Source organism: Vicia villosa, linkage group LG3, assembly GCF_029867415.1.
Source record: "Vicia villosa cultivar HV-30 ecotype Madison, WI linkage group LG3, Vvil1.0, whole genome shotgun sequence".
Classification (NCBI taxonomy): Eukaryota; Viridiplantae; Streptophyta; class Magnoliopsida; order Fabales; family Fabaceae; genus Vicia; species Vicia villosa.
In genome coordinates this window covers 77,921,611-77,944,672 of record NC_081182.1, presented here as the reverse complement: position 1 = coordinate 77,944,672, position 23,062 = coordinate 77,921,611, and the positions used below count along the sequence as shown (strand labels likewise).

At 33.2% G+C, this 23,062-nt stretch overlaps 2 protein-coding genes across 2 annotated transcripts; both read left to right on the top strand.

Annotated features, from left to right (window-relative positions):
* The first annotated feature begins 1,217 nt into the window (after positions 1–1,217).
* On the top strand, positions 1,218–4,697 carry LOC131661965 (uncharacterized). The gene is made up of 4 exons (XM_058931628.1): positions 1,218–1,855; positions 2,046–2,531; positions 3,281–3,793; positions 4,264–4,697. The coding sequence occupies exons 1-4, from the start codon at positions 1,346–1,348 to the stop codon at positions 4,345–4,347; spliced, it is 1,593 nt and encodes a 530-aa protein (XP_058787611.1). The 5' UTR covers positions 1,218–1,345; the 3' UTR covers positions 4,348–4,697.
* A 1,586-nt stretch (positions 4,698–6,283) lies between these two features.
* LOC131661964 (UTP--glucose-1-phosphate uridylyltransferase 3, chloroplastic) lies at positions 6,284–13,501 on the top strand. The gene is made up of 17 exons (XM_058931627.1): positions 6,284–7,258; positions 7,948–8,128; positions 8,219–8,368; positions 8,502–8,663; positions 8,749–8,921; positions 9,015–9,081; positions 9,476–9,642; positions 10,229–10,387; positions 10,814–10,905; positions 10,998–11,092; positions 11,491–11,568; positions 11,737–11,832; positions 12,245–12,319; positions 12,408–12,499; positions 12,626–12,788; positions 12,916–12,976; positions 13,120–13,501. Exons 1-17 carry the CDS (start codon positions 6,555–6,557, stop codon positions 13,230–13,232), a joined length of 2,628 nt encoding a protein of 875 aa, XP_058787610.1. The 5' UTR covers positions 6,284–6,554; the 3' UTR covers positions 13,233–13,501.
* The last annotated feature ends 9,561 nt before the right edge of the window (positions 13,502–23,062 follow it).

Sequence of the window (23,062 nt, the reverse complement as noted above, 5' to 3'; positions counted from 1 at the left end):
TGTGGTTTAGATTTCAACCGAAGAAATATGACTATCTGTTTGTGGGTTATACTTTCATCTCATTTGTTTTTCATCTCATCTAAATTGTTTTTCATTTCATTTGTTTTTTGGTTACCACTCATTTGTTTTTCTCTCTAATGGTTTGTCACAAAACCGAAAGAAAAAAAGTTATTTGAGCTGCCTCATGAGCATCCCACTTGTCTCTTGTAAGTACTTTTCCTTATTCTGAATGCATGAATGTAAGGGCACATAGAAAATGTAAAGGAACTTGAGTGCACTCGAGTATCCTAGAGGAAAATGCCACACCCTAACATACAAACCTAAGGCCACTTATAAGGAAATCATGTGAAACATTTCATCTATGAGAGTAACATTTAATATGCATGTTCCTCGAATCTCTTCCATTTTCCTACATAAGGATCTCAACACAGAGAGCGTGACCCAATTTCGCCGAAGGCTCCCCGTATGTCACACCATGACAAGCCAAAAGACAACTATTTTAGACTAACCATAAACCCAATGCAAAGTAAGCCCAATTATCATCAATCGTATATAAGCTACCACATGTGCAATCTAAAATACAATTCTAATCATAATTCACTTCACCCTTATTCATTCACTCACTGACTATTTTTTGGAGTGCTAACTTAAGAAGTTAACCCTCGAGTAACCGTATTAGAGATCGACACACCATATAAAAAAATCAGCACCAACAAATCTAATTCCCGAACAGAATAATGTACAATTGTAAATTTTACCCTTGATACTTATTCATAGGATTTGATTTAGTTTTTATATATTTTAGAATATTTTAATTTTTTAGTTAGTTAGTACACTATTGTATAACAATGTGTAATTTAATATTAAACCACATATTATATTCAAGTAAGTATTAGTGTGTGTTATTTTTTTAATCATAAAAACAATAATGGAACAACCATCATTCATAAAAAATAGTGACTTTTCATCTTAGTATAAGATTAATAAAGAATATTAAATTATTAATTGATACTTTTAAATATTTTAAGAGATCTTAAGAATGTTAATATCTACTATAATATTAAATAAAGTGTTTAACATTATAACTAATAATCTTAAATTAATAAAAATAATTTTACCAATATTAATAAATTTTAGAAAAAAATTAGTATCTACTTTAAACTTTGATGGCTTGATGGCTGTCTTAGTTATTTAAAACCCAAATAAATCTACATGTTTTTTTTTTTTAATTACTAAAAAGCGCATAGCATTTTTGTGCGTTGTTTCTACTCTCTTCACTCCCATCAGATTCTGACCAACTAAACAAGCAAAGTACCATCAAACTGCATCCGAAACCGATCAAATTATGGAGAACCCTAACAATGCCAACACCCATCAACCCCAACGCCCTACCGAAGAAAACAACGACGACATCGACGAACAAGAAGACGAAGACGACGAGGAAGACGAAGACTACATCGATGATTCCGACTCACCGACTCCCCTAATCCCCCAATCCCCAATCGCCCGTTTGCGAGAGCAGAAATTCAAACTTGAAACCCTTTCCCGCCGACTCTCATCGGAACTTGTCCCTATCCGAGTCCACGACGTCATAATTCGCGGCAACACGGCCACCAAGGACTGGGTGATCGAAGCGGAACTCAAGGGAATCGAGGATGTTACCACCATGCAGGAACTCATTCGTGAATCGGAAATCGCACTTGCGAGGCTTCAGAGCCTTGGGGTTTTTGAATCGACTAAGGTTAGTCTTGAACCGGGTCCGCCGGAGCTGCCTAACACTGCCAATGTCGTCATCAACATCGTTGAGGCTGTTAACAAAGTCTCTGGTGAATTTGGTGTTTATACCAAACCCTCGGTACAATCTCATTCCCAATTTTTTATTTCCATTTGATACTGATTTTGCTGTAGAATCAATTACACATTCGCGAAATTTTTTAGTATGCGCTTTGACAAATTGGCTGACATTGCGCTATGTTCTGTTTTAAAGGGTGTATTGATCTACTGAGTAATTGTTTTAATTTGGAATTTTGTCAATGCTTTTGTAGACCAGTTCTTGGACTGCTGAAGGTACTCTTAAGTACAAAAATCCATTAGGTTATGGTGATCTATGGGATGCTTCTGTGGCTTACGGTGCTAACCAAGCAACAGAGGTGAGTGTGGGGTTATATGTTCCTCGACTTAAAGCAACTTCAACTCCCATTGCAGCACGTCTGTCCATGCTTTCCCAAGATTGGCAAGAGTTTTCTTCTTACAAAGAGCAATCGTTGGGCATGTCTCTTGGCTTAATCTCAACAAAGCACCATGATTTAGCATACACTCTTGGATGGCGTACCTTAACAGATCCATTACAAATGTCATCCAGGTCTGTAAGGAGGCAGCTCGGCCATGGTTTGCTTTCATCTTTGAAGTATACATTTAAAATTGATAGGAGAAACTCACCAATTAGGCCAACAAAAGGACATGCTTTTGTTTCTTCCACTCACCTTGGCGGCCTTACACCAGATCATCGCAGCTTGCGGTTTTTGCGTCAGGTACACAAATCCTTTTCTTGTTTTTTATAATTAATCTGCTGCGATGTAATTGTATTGTATCTGACTAAAACATAATATTCTTAAGGTCAAGTTATATAGCAGAAGTAATAATTGACATAGCTTTGTGAATGCTGGAATTTTCAAATTGATGCAGACCCAATTTTCTTAATAAAATTAATTAAATTAAGGATTACTCTATCAGGATTAAAACTAGATTTGTTCGGCACGGGCAGATTCCACCTCCTTGAACACATGAATAATTCTGAACCTGATCATCTGTTCCATTAGCAGAAAATCTGTAGTAGTATACTTCTTTTCCTATCTATCTTGACATAATGACATCATTAGATTTTAATTTTGTTGATAGTAGAAAGATTAGAGGTACCTGTTTCACTCGGGTGGGGTATTTCTATGGAATGAAAGGACCCGCTTGTTTTTCATAAGCAGGATGCTCATATGTTGAACAGTATATATTTTTTATTTTATTCCCACGACTCAGAAGATATTGGCACCAGCGCATGACTGGCTGCTTATGGCCTTCTAGGCTTCTACTTCTTTAATGGGAGCTATATATCTTTTGGGTAATTGCAGAACTTGATTGTCTATAGTGCAACTTTGTCACTGTCTGTTTTGAAATTGAAATTGATTTTGATTATGGTAAATGCTAAGCATTGTCTATATATTATTTCTTTTATGCTCTTTGGTTTTTTATATTTTTTATCGACTAACTTGCTTAACTCTTTATGCAGGAGTTTGATGTTCGGTATGCTGTTCCCTTTGGGTTTTATAATACAGCACTGAACCTAGGGATTTCTGCTGGTGCTGTTTTTCCATGGGGACATGATTTCAGGAACAAGCCATCTCCCCTTCCTGAAAGATTTTATTTGGGTGGTGATTTCTCTCCAATTTGCACCCTAGGAGGGCCAATGACATTATGGGGATTTAAAACCAGGGGATTAGGTCCTGCTGAACCACGAAGACAAAGCAGAGATGTATTCAATGATGACAATAATGATTCCTCTAAATGGGACTTCGTTGGAGGAGATCTTGCTGTTACAGCTTTTGCAGATCTCTCTTTTGATCTTCCGATTAGGTGGTTAAGAGAACATGGGGTTCATGGCCATGTTTTTGCTGGTGCAGGGAATACTGCTAAATTAACTCAGAATGAATATAAGCACTTCTCCCCTCAGAGATTCTTAGAATCCTTCCGAACATCAGTTGGATGTGGATTTGTTGTTCCTACTAGTCTTTTCCGCCTAGAGGTTAGCTTATGCTTCAATTTATTTACATTTAATTAGGAAGGACGTAAGCTAATCCATTTTAGTTTTAGGCTTAGGGTGATAGGGTGACTTGGGAATATAAAGGAATTCAGGGAAGACAGTCTTATTTGTTATGTTTGGACATTTGGGATAGTTATATATTTTTTCTAGTTTTATTTTCCTTAAGCTTTGGTTCCAAATTGAGCTCTTAATATTTGTCCATCTGCACCAAAATGTGATCCAAGGTCTGAATTTGTTGTGAAGCATGCACCCTAGTGGTGTGTGTAATATACTCTCTAGATTTATGTACTAATAATATAGCTAAACAACCAACTGTACTTTAAAGGTCTCTAAGTCTTGATCTCTTTTCTGATGTTGTCCTCGCCCCTCTGCTGTCCTCCCTCCAATTGGGTGTTTTTTTTTTATCATGACTTTCTATGATTTCTTCACTGATATACTTCTCACTGTTTCAGGGTAACTACTACTACATACTCAGGCAGAATGAACATGATCGTGGTAAAACTGGATTCAGGTTCAGCTTCTCAGCTCCTTCATAGAGGCTGATTTCACAACCGAAATTCTTTTCTTTTTATGTAGTTTTCAAGCATCAGACATTTTTGCTGTCTGTTACTGGAGGGCTAGTTATTTTTCATTTCCTTGTCATTTAAAATCCAGACCGAAAATCAAGCAAAGGCATTGTTTCTGATTTGGGGATTTATAGGAATTAGTTTTTTGAATAGATATTACCCCTCAGGGGTCATAATATGTAGCTGATGCTCATTGCATGTCAGATGAATTAAATTTCAAATTTATGCACTCATGTAAGAAGGCCTTGATTGGCACTAAGAACTCTCAAACTTTGTTTGTCCAGCATAAATTGCAAATAACCCATGATTGGTTGAGGTCATCCTTGTGTGTGTTGCTGTGTACTATCTTACAAATACCAAATGATGAGACAGATTGGTTTTATGCTAGTAAATATGTACTCTTATATTTGATGGGTGCCTGAGGCTTTTTGGAAGTATCAGTGATTAAACTTTGGCTTTCTGTGATATACACCCTTATAGAAATATATCCGAGACTCAGTACCAGAGGACAGAGGTATGATCAGCAATCAGCATGATCAGGATAATTAGTTTAAGCAACTTGTGTCAGTATCATGGAAACCTGAGCCTGTAGGATCTGAACTCAACCAAATTCCAAAGGGTAAGTACGAGGTAGTATCTTTAAATAGGCTCTTATTGTCCCTGGGGGACAACAGGCAATTATTTATTCCAGAAGCATGAAACATAGAAAAAGTTGGATCACTCCGAAAAATTATATATGTCCCTTAAATATGCATCAAACGACGATAAACACGAAGGAGGCTTGATTGGTCACACAATAGAGATCATTTGGCTTGTCTTTTTTTCTGTCTACTTCAGCCATCTACACCAAGGGTCTATCAATATTCAATATTATCTATTTAATCCACAAAAGTTATACATTTTTAAATATGTTTTTTCCATTAATTCACGTGACTTTGTATAGTTTCCTTCTCTTTTTTTGGCAATTTGGAATATGGGTCTACCACATTGTGTCATTGTATGAAATTAGTTACTAGTATGTGGTAGATGTGATAACTCAGTTATTAGTACTAATTAAGGATTTTTATAATTTTACATATTTTTGTCAAAAGAAATTTATAAAGAATTTTTTAATAAAAGTTTCAAATAAAAATTTAGTTTGAATAATTGTTATTAAAATGTTATTTTAGATATTTTCTTAATTTTTTTTTGAATATCGAAATTTCAAAAAATCACTTAATTTTAAAAATATGTCAAATAACTTTTTATAAAAATCAATTTTGAAATATAATTTTTTGAAAAAACTGTGATTTTAACTATATTTTAATTTTTAATAATGTATTTTTATGTTATAAGATGTTAAAATTAGTCTTTTAATTTATAAAAAAAAATTTGAAAAAACTTTTAATATTTTAAAAGATAATCTTATAAATTTTTTTAAGTTAAAACAAAATGTTTTGTCAATTCGCAATTATTAGTTGAATTGATCGCGAGGGAGAGATCTCTAAATTTAATGTCAAAGATGTCATATAAATATGAATAATTCTAAGAGAAAAAAAATGCACTAATAAGGAACATGCATCATAATAAATCTCAATTTTATTTTTAAAATATTGAAATGATATGACAATTATAAGAGTTTTTATTGATTGTATGTGTAAAATTGTTTTACACTCACGGTGCATTATCTTTAACAATACACTATATTTAAACTCTAATTTTTTAGAAGAACAAATATTTATAGCTTATCTAATATTTTAATTAAAAAAAACTTATTGAATATAATTAATAATTATCGATATCATAATTTTGATGTGAAATAGTTATTCTTACTAAATTTAGTTACCATGCTATCAAATAAGAGACGTGAAGTAGTTTAGGACATTAGGGAAATATGAAAATATGAAATTGGAAATACAAAATAAGATTATCCAATCCTAACAGAGAGAGAGAGAGAGGAGAGGATATGCTAGAGCCACAAGGCCACAACAATACTACATGGAAATCATTCACGGCTAACAAACAAGGCCCTCCCTCTTCCTCCTTCTTGGTATATCCTCCTAGCATCTTCTCCTGATACTTCTCTCTCTCAATATCCAAATTCATCTCATCTCCTCTTATTTTCCTAGATTCCCATTCATTATTGCATTTACAAATAACTCACAACACATCAAAACACAATAGCCTCTAATTAAACCATGCTTCAGTCTACTTCTCTTCTTCACCATAGCCACAGATTCCTATTCTCTTTCCGCCCCAAACCTTCACTCTTAGATAATCCACACTCTCAATTACAATCACAACAACAACAACCTCTCTCCTTTTCAAATTCACTATCTCTTCTATCTTCTTCTCCTTCATCATCATGTTGCCGCGTGGCGCGAATTTCTACAGAACCATTAGAGCTATCTCCCCCATCACCTGGCTTCAATTTCCGCCGCGAAATCTCCCGACTCACCGCCCTCCGCGACAAGCTATCCAGATGCAGTAATTTAAACGACAAGCTCAGAGTAATAGACGCAGACTATAGAGTTAAACGCTTCTTCCGCTCTTCCTCCCGAAATGCTGGACTAGCTAGGGTTTTATCGGCTTTGCGGTTGGACTCCAACAGCTTGTTTTTGATTAAGTGCTTGGTTGCTGCGGGTCAAGAACATGTGCTGTGTCTGAGTGAACCTGTAATGGAATTGGAGTCGCCGGGGATGGCTTCTGGTTCTGTTAAGAGTGCATTTTATGCACTGGCGAAGATGGTCGAGAATATGGATTCTAGTAATTCTGATGTAAGGTTTGGGAAGATGGAAATGGGGATGAGTTTGGAGGATCATGAAATTCTGGATTTGAATAAGTTGTTAGAGACTTTGGCACAAATTGAGAGCTTCTATGACTGCATTGGAGGAGTTATTGGGTAACTTTCTTCCCTTTTAACTTTACCTGTGTTAGAGGAAATGAAATGAAATTTAGCTTCCTTTCACTAGATTCCCTTGTTTATAAACATCTATCTTCACGGACACCCCAACACTGACACGACAATATCGGTAATAATTTGAAAAAATGAAACGTAATTACAAGTGTTGGGATAGGTGTTTGACACTACCACACCATTTTTCAGAGGTGTCCGTAAACATTAATAAACAAGTAGAAAAAAAACTAAGGATTATAACAATATGGGATATAAGTTCTAACCATAGAACGACATACCATAACTATATTCAGAATGTTAATTATCTCAATTTCAATTAAATTATGTAGGAGCCTATTAAATAAAGTTTCATATTCAATTCAAATGAATTGCAGAAAAAAAAGGAGCTTTGCCTTCTCTAAGTGTTAGCGAATTTACCATTTGAGATAGAATTGTCAGTTTCAAAGGTAATTAGGGTTAAAACACACGAGGAGTTTTCTTGACCATTTCCCACTTGTTAAATGTCATTCAAACAAAATGAAGTCTTATTAATATCCAAGCTTCTATCATTCAGACATTTTATATTACTTCACGGAGAAGTTGCACTTTGCATGTTAGTAAGGGCATATGTGGTTTGGGTAATAAGTGATCAATATGCATTTGCTCATTTGTTTGCTCAAATTAATACGTTGCAGTTATCAGATTACGGTTCTGGAACTTATTGCCCAACAATTGGTAGACCAAAAGAATACAAACTGGTCTCAGCACATGGGTGATGTGAAAGAAAGCCAAATTTTGGGAATTGATACCCCAACTGGGCTCGACCTTTCTGACAATACAGAGTATGCATCTCAAGCAGCTCTTTGGGGTATAGAGGTTGTTATAATTACATTACCTAGTTCGTAATGTGCATTTAGCTACATATGTTTCATAGATACAGGGAATAATAAGATCTTGTCCTTCTAGGGTTTGCCAGACCTAGGTGAAATGTATCCCTTGGGAGGCTCTGCTGACAGACTTGATTTAGTTGATCCTAACACTGGTGAATGCCTGCCTGCTGCAATGCTGCCGTTTTGTGGAAGGACTTTGTTGGAAGGTCTTATAAGAGATCTTCAGGTATTAGATATGCAATTATTAAACTCATTATAGCACTTTATATGCTCAATACTTGATATTAAAAACAAGACAAGATTAATAATAATTTGTGATGGGCCGTAAGTTATCTAACTCTACTGTTTCACATTTCAAGGCTAGAGAATTCTTGTACTTCAAGTTATATGGAAAACAATGTATCACTCCTATTGCAATAATGACAAGTTCAGCAAAGAACAACCACAAACACATAACATCACTGTGCGAAAGACTCTCATGGTTTGGAAGAGGTCAATCAACTTTCCAACTTTTTGAGCAGGTTTTATATAAATCCATACAATTGCTTCTAAGAAGGGATAATCTTATCTTGATAATATCTAAATATCTAATGTGTGAATTGGCAGCCTCTTGTTCCGGTTGTTGGTGCAGAAGATGGGCAGTGGTTGGTCACTAAACCATTCAGTCCCTTGAGCAAGCCTGGTGGTCATGGTGTCATATGGAAACTTGCTCATGACAAAGGCATCTTCAAATGGTTTTTTCGTCAAGGAAGAAGAGGTGCAACTGTGCGCCAAGTCAGGTCTGTCATTATTGATTCTTTAGATGTTTGATTTTTTAGTTTTCTAGTAGAGAAACTTATTTTTAATACTTAGTGATACTGTTGACCTTGCAGTAATGTTGTGGCAGCTACAGATGTAACCCTCTTGGCCTTAGCAGGGATCGGTTTGCGTCAAGGAAAGGTAGGAGTAGTTTTAATTGACAATTCATTCTTTTTCGTTCCGTCACAAAGTTGGTAGGGATGAGAGTATATAATAAATGAATGTGTTAACATCTTTAATTATAACTCCTTACATTCTATGTTAAAAAATTCCTTTTGCATGAGATTTCGGTAAAGCAACAAATAAAAGATATTCCTTATGTATATCCTTTAAATGCATGATTTGCGTGTGGCATTATACCTAAGTAGTGTGAAGAAAGGTGTACTTACATGCCCGTCAGTCTGCTTTTCTTGAATGAATACCATAGTCGGTCTTCATCATGGTGAAAATTATGCTTGAAGATTTGCACGAAATTTTATCATTTAGTATTGGTTTTTGTTTTTTTACTACATTTTTAACCGTGCCTGTACTACAGAAACTGGGGTTCGCATCTTGTGAGCGTATCTCAGGTGCAACAGAAGGAATTAATGTACTGATGGAAAAGAGAAGTCCAAATGGAAACTGGGAATATGGCATTTCTTGCATTGAATACACTGAATTTGACAAGTTTGGGATTACTGACGGATCTCTTGTTCCCAAATGGTACATGATTTTCCTGTATTGTTTTATTGCAATATTTCATCTATCTCATGAAATGTGATTTGACCTTTCATCATCTAAACTGAATTAATACATTATAGTGAGACTCATATAAGTGAATAAGTTTAATCTTAAGAATGTAGTATCCCAAAATTTGTGTTAATAATTTAATATTGAGAATGACATAACATCTATAAACTTGCATCCTCAGAAATGGTTACAGTCTCGAGCAGCAGAACAATATAAGATTATCATAAAGTATAGTCAGTAACAGTCATTAGTAGTCATGAACTAATGATAGGTTCCTAGATCAGGATATTGACAATTGGATTAAAAAAAACCCAAATCCAATCCAACCTCCGAAGATGACTGACTTGCCTAGCTGGAGCCTTTGTTTGCGTTTTTTCTAATCTTATCTGTTGAAAATGGGGAGTTGTTTTTATTTACTCAAAACTCAAAAGCAGTGTTAGTTTGTATGCTGTTGAAGATTTCAATTTGCTAAATTAGAGATATTTTTCTTCTGTCTGTATTTTAGGCTTTCTAATTCGAAAATATAATCCTAATATCAACTTTATTTTCTACAATCAAGTTTGCAGGCTGAGTTTCCAGCCAATACAAACATCTTATATGTTGATTTACCATCTGCGGAGCTAGTTGGATCAAGTCGGAATGTGAATAGTATACCAGGAATGGTGTTAAATACAAGAAAGACAATAGTTTATGTGGATCAGTTTGGAAGACACTGTAGGTATGCATATTTCCCTAAAATAATCTCATTGTAATTTTATTAGTTTTCTCGGGTTTTATTTATTTAGTTTGGCATAAACTGAAAATTATATTTTATCTAAAAACCTGTTTCTGAATTTTATAGTAGGGAAACATGTTTAATCACAGAAAGCTACTTTATACGACAATAACAATCAAGTAGGAATTTTTGGTTTTTGATAAATGATAATCACAAGCTGAAATTAATGGTTTCCTTTACTGGCTTAAAAATAAAGACTATCCTTCATTCTCTTCATTGGTTATCTGCTATCCTGTTCTTTATTTAGTAATGTTGGGTTAGGGTAGATTAACAGTTTCTTCAGTTATTCTGTAAACTTCACAGATTTTCTAAGTCGCCCTTTTCTACAACACCATTATTGCTCATCCCCTTTTTCCTTTGATTTGCCAGTGTCTCTGGTGGCAGACTGGAATGTACAATGCAAAATATAGCAGACAATTATTTTAATTCGCATTCATCTAGGTGCTATAATGGTGTGGAAGGTATGTACTTGTTTCATCTGACAAACCATATGTCTTTCCCTTTCTTCATATTTGATTGAGCTTGACAAAAACCCTTATATAACTATGAGCAGATAAACTAGATACATTTATTGTATATAATGAAAGGAAAAGGGTTACCTCATCTGCTAAGAAAAAAAGAAGACATGGACACAAGTCTTTACGCCAGGTTTGACTTACTAAATACTATTTGTGAGGTATATTTTTTGTGTCTAGGATGCCTAAGCATCGATACATATGATCTTCCATTGTGTTTATTCCATTTTAAGCTCTGTACAGTCCTTGTACTCTTCTGTCGCATCTTTTTAGCCTCTCTCCTTAGGTTTGTACTAGATATTTTCCAGGATACCTGGACTTTTACTCACTTAACAGCTATTGAAGAGTATTTTACTGCTGTGTTCTAGAACCGTGGTGATAGGCGGAGAACAACACTAGATGTTGTTTGAATTATTAGGATTAATTTTAATTTCCTCACATATTTACCTAGACAAAACTTGCATTTTATATCTTGAACATGTCAGTGACATTTGCTCTTATTCTAAATATCTATTTGGCATTTAAATGCAGACACCTGACGGCGCTCTATTGGATATGTTAAGAAACGCTCATGATATTCTCTCACCATGTGATATAAAACTTCCTGAGGTATAGATTGCATGCATACCATCGTATAAATTAAATCACATACATTTAGTAGAGTATAATTCCATATTAATGTATGATATTCAGATATTGCTGAATGTTTTCAATAGGTCGATAATTATCTTTACAGCTACATTTAGTTATTCATGTTATGTTTTCTTTTTGTGGCAGATTGAAGCTGATGAGAGCTACATTGATTCAGGACCACCATTTCTTATCCTTCTTCACCCTGCTCTTGGTCCTCTTTGGGAAGTCACCAGACAAAAGGTAACGCTATATATTGCTATTATGTGGTTTTTCAATGCTCCTTATCAATAATTTCCTCATTTTCAACCATATTGTTTGTATAAATATAAAATTATGAAATTTAATTTGTAAATGTGTTGTCTTTTTTAAACAATTGGTTTCAAGCTTTATTTATAAATGGGTCAAAACAATTACCTCTGACTTGTTCGCTGAACGAGCATTATGAGATATTTGTCCTGTTAATGATATTGTATTTGGCATGAGTGTAAACCTTTTGATTAAAAACCCCTTCCCTCAACTATTTGGATGTAGTTCCTTCGCTAATGCTATTTTGCTAAGACAAAAGTTTGGAAGCTTTATCCATGAACTGTGTTTACCATCGTTTATAGAAGCAAAGGATTCCAATAATTTTTCTATTCTTTGTTGTGATCAGTTTTATGGTGGTTCCATATCAGTGGGCTCTGAGTTGCAAATAGAGGTTGCAGAGTTCTTTTGGAGTAATGTTCAGGTTCTACTTCTCAAATAGATATTGTTAACTTATGCCATTTAGTTGATAAGATAGCGGCTGATGTTTGTGACGTGACCCTTTATTCCAGCTCAATGGAAGCCTGGTCATAATCGCTGAAAATGTTATGGGCTCAATGAAGATTGATGAGAACAGTGAATCCATACTACATCATGGGCAAAGGTATGGTGCTGCCTAGTGTTTCTATCAATTCTGTGCTTCGTAATACCTTGATCTTACCTCCCAAGTCCTGATCCTAGCCATGGGTAAAAGTAATTTTAAATTGCTAGCTTCTTGTTACTTTACTAGGTGTGGAAGATGTAAATTGCAGAATGTCAAGGTGTTGAACAAGGGAGTTGATTGGAGTTATGATGGAAACGTGTATTGGAAACATGATGTGAAACGGTCTGAGGTGCTGAAGGTTATACTGCATGGAAATGCTGAATTTGAAGCTACAGATGTTGTATTACAGGTTAAATTTTATGTTTTAGTTATTTCTTGTATTACATGTTAAATTTTATGTTTTAGTTATTTCTTGTGTATACTTCGTATAAATTAAAAAATAATACACTAATTTTATTGTCATTTTACCGATACAGGGAAATCATGTCTTTGAAGTTCCAGATGGCTACAAACTTAAGATCATGCCCGGAAGCCCAGGTCTGTGAACATCTTACAATTTTCTTTGACTTGGTTGTTTTAACTGCCCAAGTAATATCTGTGTGTTTGTTTTGCTGTCAAGTCATAGAAACTGGTAAACTTTGATGATTTAAGTGCATGAATGACTGTTTGCATTAATTCAGGTTTAGCAATCCAGTTGAATCCGATTGAACAAGGCAAGATGGACAGTGGAAGCTGGCACTGGGATTACAAGATAGAAGGTTCTCACATTAAACTAGAATTAGTAGAACAATAAACCACTAACCACATTGATGTCCGCTGCGTGAATCATGGTTCACAGTTGATGTTGGAGCTCGCCTATAATAATTTGGATTACCAAAGTGACAGGTTGAACAGAAGTTAAACCTTTGTGACTTAATTGTTTTAGCCCTTTGTTGTAACATGTTTGTAATATATCTTCCATCCATTATCTTCGTATTCCCTGTAATTATTTTATTGGGTTGATTCAGTGTAATTAACATTGTAAAATTAAGAAAAATGCAAGCAATGTATACATTTCATTAATTGCGTGCCTCTTTTATCATTATTATTTAAGGAGTTTTTCAATCCACCCTAACATGCAGGAGTTTACCGGAAGGCCCCTAGTAGTGTCACTTGAAATGGAATAGCCCCAGCCTCAGCTGTAATTCTTATAATTATCCATGCCAAATTATGCATGTAAACAAAGTTAATATGCAGTTTTTCCTTGGTTGTCAGCTGAGCTAGTTGCCAGTTTTGCAATCAGAAATTCTGCTGTCATTTTGACAGCATCTATAGGTTCTTTGTTTGTTAAGTCCTCAATCTATAGTATAGGTCTTCAAAAATATGGTTAATCGAATTGTATACTTGAACTGGATTGTATCATAAAAAAATTGAACCATTTAAATGATTAATAAAGTGAACCATTTAATTTAATCAATTCAAATTCAATTTAAAATCGATTCAAAATCAATTTCTTTTTATAAACTGGTTTAATAATAAAAATTAATTTTAAAAAATATATATTATGGAAAAATATTTCTCTCAATAATATACATTTCTTTCCAGAAAACAAAATTAAATATTGTGCAAAAAAATCCTAAAAATTAAAAATTAAAATTTTGTATTATTATTGTCTCAAAAATATTCGGAGAATGAAAAATTGATGAAGTAATATTGAAATAGGAGAAACATATTTCATAAAATTACTAGTACAGAGAATAACAATTTTTAATATTTATCTTGATTTTTCTAAAATAGAAATGGAGATTTTTGTTTAATTCATGTTACAAATTTTTTTATCCAAATAATAAAAAACTCAAAATCAGTTTATGTTTTCAACGGCATGTGAATATTGTTAGGTACTTAAATAATAACGGTATTTAGATTGTTTCATGTTGAATCCAAGTGAAACAAACAAATCTAAAATGATAGTATAATGAATAAAAAAAGAGATAAAGATAGTATAGAATAGTTGCGGGCAAGTTTACTCACTTTAAAACCCAGAAGCAGGTTTCTCTGTTCTAAAATTGTCGTTTCGAAAAAAAAAAAATTCTTTCCAAAAAAAAAAAATTGAAAATAATTTTTTTTTCCAGAAACAGAAAATACCAAAAAAAAAGTTTGTAAAATTTTTTTCAATTGAAAAAATAATTTCCAAAAAAAAAAATATATTATTTTTCCAAATATTAATTTTTTTCTTCAGAATTTTGGTTTTTCATATAAATTTTTTAATGAAATTAAAAAAAAGTTAGTTTTAAAAGAGTTAAAAAATTTAAAATTGTAAACTGATTATAAACTAGTTTATAAATATAAATTAGTTCTAAACTAGTTTTTTTTTTTTTTTTGGACAAAGTTCTAAACTAGTTTTAAATTGAATTAAAAGCATTTTAACAATTAATTGAATTGTTATTGAAGTAGTTATTACTTATTACAAACTGAACCGAACTATAAATATTATTTTAACAATTAATTGAATTGTTATTGAGGAGCAATCAATGTTGATCAGAATTTTATTATGGTTTTGTTGACTTGAAACACAATTACAATCTTATGAATTGTAATCTAATTCCACAAAATAGTTTTTAAATGATAACAAGTTTATCTAATCGTATCAATTGCACAATCAACAATTTTTATAATTTACAATTGAAAGTAAACGAGATAGATAGATAGATAGAGAGAGACAAAGGACACACAAATTTGTTTAGGTAGTTCACCAATCATCCTTGTTATGGCTACGTCTTCTCTCAATTCCAAATGAATTGAGATAATTAATCTTAGTTTGCAAAAATCTTTTACAAGAGAAATGTAGCAATCTAATCCTACAAACCCGGTGTTTCTTATTGATCCTAACTCTTTTGCTTCCCTTGATCTTGAGCTCGATCAAGTAATCGGATAATACCAATTGATCATCCGGTTACCGCTACTTCTTTGACAAAACCACTTTCTTTGAAGCTTTCACTTGGCTGAATACAATTACGAATTATCGTGACCCCAAACTCCCAAACGATCCTCTAGTTACCACAACTTCTTCAACATAACCACCTTCTTTGAAGCTTTCACTCAGTTGAATCTGAATTGTAAAGTCTTGTGCAAAACCCCCAAATCAAAACCTTGATCTTGGAGGACAAACCCTAACGGTTTTTTCTCAATGAAACCCCCAAAGATTCTCAACCCAATTTACAATCCAACAACCTAAATTGGACGTTATCAACACTGAATCTAGATGACACCCAAATAAAGAATGATTATGTGTAATTTGTTTGTGTGTATGCATATATGAAGATAACTTTGTATATTTATGGTTTCATATACACTGAAATAATGCATGTATGAGGTATTTATATGTGTGCAAGTTAGAGGCAAAAAGGAAACATAAGGTTTGGAAAAAGAATGCATATTTTTCAAGTTTTCGCAGCATGTGTCGACACATGTAAGTCATATGTCGACTCATATTGATGCATGTGTCGACCTATACAAGGTCATGTTTGACTCATGAGAGACAAAAGCTATAGGCTTTAAAATTGTATCGACTTGGCTGAATACAATTACGAATTATCGTGACCCTAAACTCCCAAACGATCCTCTGGTTACCACAACTTCTTCAACATAACCATCTTCTTTGAAGCTTTCACTCAGTTGAATCTGAATTGTGAAGTCTTGTGCAAAACCCCCAAATCAACACCTTGATCTTGGAAGACAAACCCTAACGGTTTTTTTCCAATGAAACCCCCTAAGATTCTCAACCCAATTTACAATCCAACAATCTAAATTGGACGTTATCAACATTGAATCTAGATGACACCCAAACAAAGAATAGTTATGTGTAATTTGTTTGTGTGTATGCATATATGAAGATAACTTTGTATGTTTATGGTTTCATATACACTGAAATAATGCATGTATGAGGTATTTATATGTGTGCAAGTTAGAGGCAAAAAGGAAACATAAGGTTTGGAAAAAGAATGCATATTTTTCAAGTTTTCGCAGCATGTGTCGGCACATGTAAGTCATATGTCGACTCATATTGATGTATGTGTCGACCTATACAAGGTCATGTTTGACTCATGAGAGACAAAAGCTATAGGCTTTAAAATTGTATCGACTCATAGAAGAAAATTTTCTTATATGTGTCGACCTAAAAGCCCTCATGTGTCGACATATGCAAACAAAGACTACAGGCTTTAATAATGATCCACATGGGTCGACTCATAGCACGTATGTGTTGACACATAAGTATGTTTTTTTATATAAAGCATGATTTTTGATGCATAAAACCTTTTCCAAATGCATTCTAAGTTCCCTAATACTAAGATGTACATTAAGACTTAGAGATACTGTCCAATATACAGAAATGCTAAAGTTGTCCTAGTGTTTTGACATCATGCAAAACATCTCTAATGGGAAGGTGCACTCACATACTCCCCCTTTTTGATGATGGAAAAACTTGCGACGATGCATTTCGTGTCTTCATGAAGGCCCCCCCTGAATATGTGTATCACAACTTTGTTTTGCAATGCTTCTCCCTCTTTGACAACATCAAGAAGAGACAAATCAAGCCATGAGAAGTATCATATATCACACGTAAACCAATATATCACACAAAGACGTTTGCAAAGAAAGAACGTGCAGTCATATACATGAGATGACGCAAAATTAAAATGCTTAAACATAAATAAGAAGGAAATTCAAACAACATTGCAATATTGTTTCCATAAATCACCCTGATAACAAATACAATGGCATGAAATATGATAGATACAATGCAATCACAAACTCTTGAGTCGCTTAAAAAAAGTCACATTTATGCAACTCTTCTTAAAGGTGTTCCCGATGCTGCACACACATGTGCCTAGCTTGGTGAAAATGGAAGATACCAATCACCACTAAAACCAAAACAAAGATGCTTTCATAAAATGTGACATGACTTTATCCATAATTCTATGTACACTATAGCATGCTCAAACTAATTCATGCAAGAATTGATAGATATCAAGCTTACATATATCATGCAAGGAATAATGGTAAATACCATGCTCAATAATTAATGGCATTAAAGATACTTCAAATATGCCTAATTTATGTGATGGTGAAATGCAAATGATTAAAACATGAAGTCATTATAAGCATATGGATTGAAAACACTCATAGAAAAGTCATGAGAAGAAACAAAAATCTTAAAAAGGAACTCAAGTCATTCTCCTCGAACACAAGAACCATATCCAACCTCCACCAATCTGTTGAACAATGAACTTTTAATGCCAATGGAAGGAAAATTATAGATACAAAACAACCCACCTCAAGTCCTCATTATAATAGACCATACAACAAAAGTAGAGAAAAAGCTTTTCTAAGAAACCTTTAAGCGACTGGAATAGTGTCCACAACTTTGGAGTTTTGAAATGAGCAATTTCAAGAAGTCAAGATTCCAGATCTCGACCATTTCCTACCCTCTAGACTCCATAAAGGTGTAGTTACAAATCATAGTGATGATTCCTCTATGCCTTAATGAAGTTGCCTCTTCCTCCTAGGTTTGTCCCTTTTATATTTTGTTGCTTGTCATTCATCCTTTGGTCTAATTTTATCTTTATTGAGTCTCCTCACTTGATTTCACACTTTAGGGTTATATTTTAAAGAATGCATAAATCAAACTGTTTTACTATAGTCCTAAAATATGCTTCTAGTCAAATTACCGAAGTTTTGAATCAAGAAGCACATTTGAGAATGGTTAAAGTCACGTCAAGTTATGATTTTGATTAACACTTCATTTTGAAAAAAATTGAAATTAAGGAAGTGTAAATCGATTTACAGTCTGACATAAGTAGAATAAAAGTATGCATAGGAAACTATAATTTGCTTATGTGAGTATGATTTTAATCACATAAGTTCCTGACTCGAATCAAACATATTACATAAAAATAGGATTTGCTTCTGAATGTGTGGTTCAAATCACAATAGTCCTTGACTCGGATTAGAGAGGTTTGATTCGAATCACAAATATGCTTGACTCGAATCAAATAGAGATAACATATTTTGGGTTTTGGTTATGTGGATCTGATTCAAATAAGAGGTTTTGTTGACTCAAATCACGTGACTCGAATCATAAAAATCTTGGTTCGAATATTGGGTGTAGTTTTTCTTCCTTCTTGGATCTGGATTCAAATCATTTACTATTTTGACTCAACTCATACTTCTTTCTTATGACTCGAATTAGATAAAAGTTTCTCTCATTTTTGTGTTAGATCTCCATCAGATATATAATTTTTTCTCAAATACCTTTCATAATATTCATATAATATATTTCCACTTTATGATTTAGAAATCACAAGACACATTTTCTCTCATTTCAAAAAGAGTTTTGAATTTTGTTTTGAGTTTTGCAAAAAAAATCTCTTCATCTTCAACCTCTTGCATCATCTATTGTCATTTGAATCAAGTTCTCATCTTCGGGTGTGAGTTATGTAAGGATGACCATTTTTATGATTCACGTTTTGTGAAGATTTCTTGAGTATTTCAGGGGATTGCATCTGTGTGTGTATGGTTGTGGCTGGGATTAACAAATCCAGCGGAAAAGAAGGAGGCTCTTCTCTCCAAGATCACTTTAGTAGAGTTGTGTGGAAGCCTACAGAAAAAGTTGGAGTTTTTCTCATCTTGAGACAATCCAAGGCTTAAGGGACATGTATAATCGAGTAAAGATTGCTACAAAATGGAGACTTAGAACAACATTCTTAGAGCTAGAAGTTTTAAGTCGAAGTCGAGTAAATATTTTGCAAGAGCTTAGTGTTAGCTATTGTGTACAAGTCAAAGAGGATTTGGATAAAAAATATTTATTTTCATCATTAATAGAATTATGATTGTACAAAATAACTCTTTGTAAATTTGTCAAAATAGTAGTGGGAGAACAACATACATTAATGGGCAACCATTGGAGAGTAGAGTAGGCATAAAGAGGAGGAATTTTCGAACCACCATACATACGACGTACAATATTCCCCCCCCCTCTCTCTCTCTCTCTCTCTCTCTCTCTCTCTCTCTTAATTTAAATTTTTGTTTATAATTTCATGTTTAAGTTTATCGCTTTCTTAGAATCACATGTGGTTATGATTTATCGTATTGGTAGCGATTACATACATTGATAAGTTTAGGTTTTTTTAGATTGAGACCCTAAATTATTTCTTGTTGTTGATTAAATCTCAAGATTGTAATGTTAGATTTCTCACTCAATTGATTAAACTTTTTGGGTATTCTTTTCATCTACATTTTATTTTGTTTTCTGATTGAGTGTTGTGTATGTTCGTCCAAAAAACATATAATTTTTGTGCACACATTTTCTTCCACGTTAATAATTTTCAAAATCTGATTTTAGAAACAAACATTTTTTAAATTGGTCAATTTTTTAAAGGAGGTTTACTCAACTCCCTTCTAGACCATTTAATCTCCATTTTCTCACCTAACAATTGACCCAAAAGCTGGTATTTTAATCAGGTCTAACGACTCCAAAAGTTGAGAATATAGGTAACGATGCTTATTGGAAGGGCAATATGTATGTTCACTTAATGTGAGTAGAAAAAAAAACTTTGGGTGACTATCACCAATGGAATTTTTATTCCTAAAAGTGAATTCAATATTGTTTTTATCGAAAAATCTCCTAAAAATTTGGACATATGAGGAAACCAAAAGGGAATCCAATGATTTGAATACGAGAAATATACTTATCTTTGCATTAAGCGCGGAGGTATATTACTCAATTTCACATCATAAGACATGGTTAATGTTGAATTCTCTTCAAGTGCTCCACGAGGGTACTGAAAATGTTAAGGAATCTAAAATTAACATGCTGACAAAGGAGTATGAACAATTTTTTATGCAACCTAATGAAACCATGAAATTCATACAAAATCATTTTCTCCACTTAATCAACAAGTTGGAAAATTTAGACAAGTCTCTTTCTAACAAATATTATGCTAACAAAATTTTAAGATCAATGAGTAAGGAATGACAACCAAGGGTTGCAACCATTAAAGAATCAAATGGTCTGAAAAATTTGAATGTTTCAACTTGATTAAAAAAGTTGATTGAACATGAAAATAAATTAAAAAGGTTCGCCGCAAGCAAACTAAATGCCAAGAAGAAAGAGAAAGTGAAAGAAGAGAATCGATACATCTCCTTGAAAGCTTCCTCATCCAAGGCAAGGAAAGTAGAGGAAGATAATGAAATTTCTGATGAAAATTCTTTCAAAGAGGAAGAGATGGGGTTATTCTTCAAGCGCTACAATCAATATATAAAGAAACACAAGCTCAAACACTCTGACAAGAATTTGATCAACTTTAATAAGTCTCATCCACATAAGAGAGAAGAAAAGAAAAAGAAAGAAAATGTTACATGCTATGAATGTGAACAGTCAAGTCATTACCGTACAACATGTCCGAGTCTCAACAAGCGCAACAAAAAGAAGGATAAAGACTCATACAAGATGAAAGGTAACCACACTAAAGGTCGCATGGCTTATATTGCTTGGGAAGACGAAAAAGATAACTCATCTTCATCTTCAAGTTTTAGTTCAAATGATGAATTTGAAAATTTGTGCTTGATGGCGCACATAAAGGTTAAAGACTCAAAGGTATATGATTCTGATTTGATTTTAAACCATCTTACAATCAATTGTCAAAAGCGTTTAGAGAAATGCATGTTGACGCATTAGGCACATTTAGTAAAATCTCTCATCAAATAAAACTTCTTTTAAATATTGAGAAAGAGAATTGTGATCTTAATAGTGCCTTAGAATCCTTAACAGAAGCTCATACATGTCTCGTAAGCGAGCAATTATGTGCTTCAAATACTTTAGTTGAAAGGGTAGTCAAAATGGAATGTGTCTGTGGACCTCCGATTTTTTTTAATACCGGGCCATACCTCTGCTCTGGAGAGATACGTGAACTGACTCTTTTTTGTCGCTTAATGCTTTCGCATTTTTTTGAAAATATCACAGAGTCGCCACCGACCTTTTATTTTATCCAATTAAGGAAAGGTTTATAAAAGACACAGAAAAAAGACCTTTAAGAAATTCTGGGTAAGGGGGTAGGTTATACAAAGGGAAGGTGTTAGCACCCTTTGTATCCATGGTTATCCATGGGCTCTTAAGTTTGCTTAGCTCAATTGTTGATTGATCATTTTTGATTGCTATGAAATTGCTCATATGTGGCTCCCAAATACTTTGTGAATTGAATTTTGTAATGATCCGTGTGTGGATGTATACAAAATGCTTGTTTATCTTTCGAAAGATGTTTTGAAAAGAACGTTAACTTTGTAATAATCCGTGTTTGGATGTATACAAAGTATTGTCTTTTTGGAAAGTTAAGAAACAGCAGTGTATGAGAATTTTGTTTGTTTTGATTTGAGCAAGCAAACTAGGAGGTCTACCCTGAGTTGTAAGGTCTTTATCCTATTTCCTTTAAAAATCTATCCTTTCACCGGATATAAAAGCAAGGTTCGATTTTGTACTCAAAACAGTGAAATTTTGACTTTGATTTTGAAAGATTGAAAAGGATTACCTGAAGAGGTGCAAGTGTGATTGTGATTGGATTCAGATATTTATCTTTGAAGTTAGTGATCTAACGGTTCAATTTTATCTTTGACATACACGCAGTTTATATTTGCTGGAAATTAAAATGCGGAAATGTAAAGTGCGGAAAGTAAATCTACGCTATTACATCGATTGTGCGGGAAATGTAAACTAGCCTATTTACATGAATTTGACATCCTATACATTTATCTAGGAATTTTAAATTGCAAGAAAAATAAAAGGCATGTTTTTGGAATTTTTATGATTGGTTTTAATTATAATTAATGCAAGATTAATTAAATTAAAATGAAGAAAAAAGATGAAAATAGATTTAAACCTAGAAATTAAGTTTAAAATATGTACAAAGTATTTGTTAATTAATTTTAAAACAAAACTAATTTTTTTGGAATTTTTGAAATTTGATTTGAAATTGATTTAAGTTAATTAAAACATAATTATGCAAATAATTATATAAATAATTAAAACTTAAAAAGAAAATTATTCAAAATATGTACAAAATTAGTTTATAATATATAAACAATATTTAACACAAAGAACAATTTTTTTATGATTTTTTGATTGGTTAGAATAATTAAAAAGCAAATATATAAATATATACTAATTAATTATGCAAAATATTGAAATTTTGAAGAAAAATAAAATATTTTTATTTCAGAAAATAATATATTATTTTAGAAGTCTAAAAATATTTTTTGTGTATTTTTTGGATTTTTGAAACTATTTTTAATCAATTTTGCAAAGAAATTAAAATAAAAATAGAAAATAAAATAGAAATAAAGGATACTGATCCTGTGTGGTTGTTTGTGAGGAAGCATGGTGCGCACGCGTGATCTGGAGCGTTAGATGATGTGACTGGAATGATCATGTGGTCACTGAAACGAGGGAGCATGATGCGTACATAGCCTGCAAAGCACTGAATCATATATTTAAAAAAAAACAAACGCGCGCAGGGCAGCCAATGAGAGGCTGCCACGAGTTCGTCTTCTTCCTCCGTCCGTTGGCTTAGGCCTGCAACTGTCACTAAAGGT